We start from the raw sequence: 3,472 nt of genomic DNA on the forward strand, positions 1-3,472 counted from the left end.
ATCTACAATATCTGGAAAGAAAGAAATTCAAGAACTCACAATGGAAGAAGTAGAACCGCTGAAGATATTTGGAGAGATATAACTTCAGATGGAAATGCACTCATTCAATCCTGGAGAGGAATCGAAAGGAATGAAGAGAATAGAAAGCTCTGCCATATATGGGATATTTCGTTTGAGAAGGTCACAAGTAGAATAAAAGTAAAAACGCTGTAGGCGCTAATTGATTATTGTTATTGTCTGTAATTCAATTATTGTTTCATTGTCAAATCTAGAAATTGTCTAGATCTGATCTTAAACTTTTGTATTATTTTTCCCTCTTTTGGGATTTTTTAATGAAATGGCACTAAGCTGCTTTCCCCCCAAAAAAAAAGAATACAATTGTTCCTGTCTCGAAAATTGACTTTAAGTTGGGATCATAAAATTTATAGCCCCTTGATCGTTCAGAATAGCCAATAAAAAACTACTAACTGTTTTGGGGTCAAATTTATCCATATGAGGCTTATAAGGCTTTGCCTCTACTGGACATCCCCAAACATGAAAATGTTTTAGACTGGGTTTTCGCCCTGACCAAAGCTCATAAGGTGTTTAGTCGTTGCTTTTGTTGACACTCTATTCAAAATGTATGATGCAGTCTTTAGTGCTTTATCCCAGAGTGACTTTGGTATGGATGAATGGATAACCATACTCCTCACCATATCTTGTAAAGTACGGTTTCGTCTTTCTGCTACACCATTCATGCTTGGAGAGCCCGACATGGTGTACTGAGGAACGATACCACACTTCTCTAGGTATTTAGCGAAAGGCTCTGGACGTTGTTCACCAGAACCGTCATACCGACCGTAGTATTCACCACCACGATCGAATTTAACTTTCTTTATCTTTCTGTTGAGTTGATTTTCATCTTCAACCTTAAATGACTTGAACACATCCAATGTTTGAGACTTTTCTTGAATAAGAAAAATGTATGCATATTTAGAGAAATCATTTATGAATGATACAAAATATCGTTGACCATTCCAAGACGGAGTCGGAAACGGCCCACAAACATCCGTATGTATCAACTCAAGTATTTATGTAGCTCTATATGCATTCAATTTTCTATCTTTGGTTTGTTTTCCTTTAATACATTCAATACAAACATTAAAGTCCTTAAAATCAATGGAATTTAGAATCTCATCTGACACAAGACGTTCAACTATATTTCTAGAGATGTGACCTAAGCGTTTGTGCCATAATGTACCCGAATTATTATTATTTAACTTTCGTTTAGTACCTCTTGATTCCACATTCAGGGTTTTATTATATAAAACAATTGTATCAAGTAAATAAAGATTTTCATAATGCATTAATGAACCAGTTCCAACATCCGAAGTATCAATAGATAACTTAAATTGACCATTTCCAAACAAATTAGAATAACCATGTTTGTCCAAATAACGAATAGAAACCAAATTTCGTTTAAACGAAGGTACAATAAAAGTATCATTTAAGTCCAAATAGAAACCAGAACTAAGCAACAATCTAAAGTGTCCAATTGCTTCACAAACCATCGCCCACAAAGATACGTCTTTTAACATCACTTGGCTTTCGGTAGCTCAGGCAACTCTGTATTGAAATACTAATGTTAGTTGTAGCACCAGAGTCTAACCACCAACTATTTTCAGGTACTGATGCTAAATTAACTTCAGAACAAACCAGATTAAGAAATGTACACTTCCTTTCGCGCCATGCACAATATTTAGTACAATCCTTCTTTAGATGTCCAGCCTTATTGCAAAAGAAACAGTCATTGTTAACCTTTTTCTTTGCATTTGGACCCTGAGCAGCATCAACATTCTTCATTTTCTTGCCCTTATCCCTAGAGGTGCTTGCCAGATGAGCACATTCTGTCATTTCTTGCTTTAATCTCCCTTACTCTTGAACACAATGAGAAATTAGTTCATTCAAGTTCCACATTTCTTTCTGACAGTTAAAACTGACCTTAAAGTGATTGAATTGAACCAGGAGATAAATCAGAATAAGATGCACAAGTAAATCCTCATGCAAATCAAGCTTAGTGCCTTAAGTTTTGATGCAAGATTAGACATCTCTATGATGTACTCCTTTATATTACCATTGCCCTTATACTTCATTGAAATCAAGCTCTTAAGAATAGTGCTTGTTTCAGCTTTATCGCTTTTAACAAAGCGCTTTTCAATTTCTGCAAGGTAATCTTTAGCATTGGTGATGTTTTCAGACATAGCACCCCTGAACATCTCCATAATTGCACGCTTTATGATCATAAGACTCACGCGGTTAGAGTGTTCCCATTTCTCAAATTTAGCCTTCTCTTCAGGAGAGCTAATAACCGTAAGAGTAGTGGGTTGCTCTGTCTGTATCGCAAGGTCCATGTCCATGCAACCGAGAACTATCTGAATGTTCTTCTTCCAATCCTTAAAGTTAGAGCCATTAAGGACTGGGACTGAGCTTAAGTTAGCATTAATATTTGCAACATTAGTTGAAAACATAATTTAAACTGTAATTAACATGCTCAATTATTTAATTTCAATCAAATTTAAAATAATTAGCAAATCCCATCCAAAATATCTAATGCACCATTAAATTCAAGTCTTTGGACAATGAAATTTAACTGCTAGTGATATTTTGTTGCAATAATCAAACACTAACAATAATGCATGACAAATAACAAACCTTTCTTTAGAATGATTTGATATTCTCATGTAAAAAACATTATAATTGTTACGTGCTTATTATCACATGTAATTGTGAACTTCGGTCAACTAGTAACCTTCCTTTGGGCCGATTATTTAGTCACATTAAAATTCATCATATTCGAACTTAAACAAACTAAATTAGAGAGGTCACTTTGGTGACGCCATAACTTAACTTATTTAATTTAAATAAAGAACAAATAGTTGAATTATTTAATAAGATTAAAACCTAAATAAAATTAAAAGAGTTCGACTCTTTCTTATATTAATTTAATTAAATAAATAATAATATTATTTAGAAACTTAACTGTGTTAAATCAAAATTTTATTTTTCTTAAAATTTTATTTTCTTATAAAATAATTAAATAATATTATTTTTAAAAAAATTCTTAAATAAAAAAAATTATTTTCCAATAAAATAATTATATAATATTATTTCCTGATCCTCAGTAATAATATTATTTTCCCAAAAATAAAATATTTTACCGAATTTTCTTTTAATAAAAGATAATAAAATAAAATTATTTCTTTTAAAATAGGAATTGGAATATTATTATTTCCCAAAAATAAAATATTTTACCGAATTTTTCTTTTAATAAAAGATAATGAAATAAAATTATTTTCTTTAAAAATAGGAATTGAAATAATATTATTTCTCAAAAAATATTATTCAATCAAACATTTCAACTTACGGTTTTCACTTACCTTTCAACTTATGATTGCAGAAATTCAATTTAGGGTTTACCAATTATGGTTTCTCT

General features: G+C 31.4%; 1 protein-coding gene across 1 annotated transcript; it reads right to left on the reverse strand.

Moving 5' to 3' along the window:
• Window positions 1-2,012: 2,012 nt before the first annotated feature.
• LOC124911341 lies at window positions 2,013-2,507 on the reverse strand. The gene has a single exon (XM_047451811.1). The coding sequence runs from the start codon at window positions 2,505-2,507 to the stop codon at window positions 2,013-2,015; it is 495 nt and encodes a 164-aa protein (XP_047307767.1).
• Between the last annotated feature and the right edge of the window lie 965 nt (window positions 2,508-3,472).

The sequence above is a fragment of the Impatiens glandulifera genome, chromosome 1 (genome assembly GCF_907164915.1).
Source record: "Impatiens glandulifera chromosome 1, dImpGla2.1, whole genome shotgun sequence".
Lineage (NCBI taxonomy): Eukaryota > Viridiplantae > Streptophyta > Magnoliopsida > Ericales > Balsaminaceae > Impatiens > Impatiens glandulifera.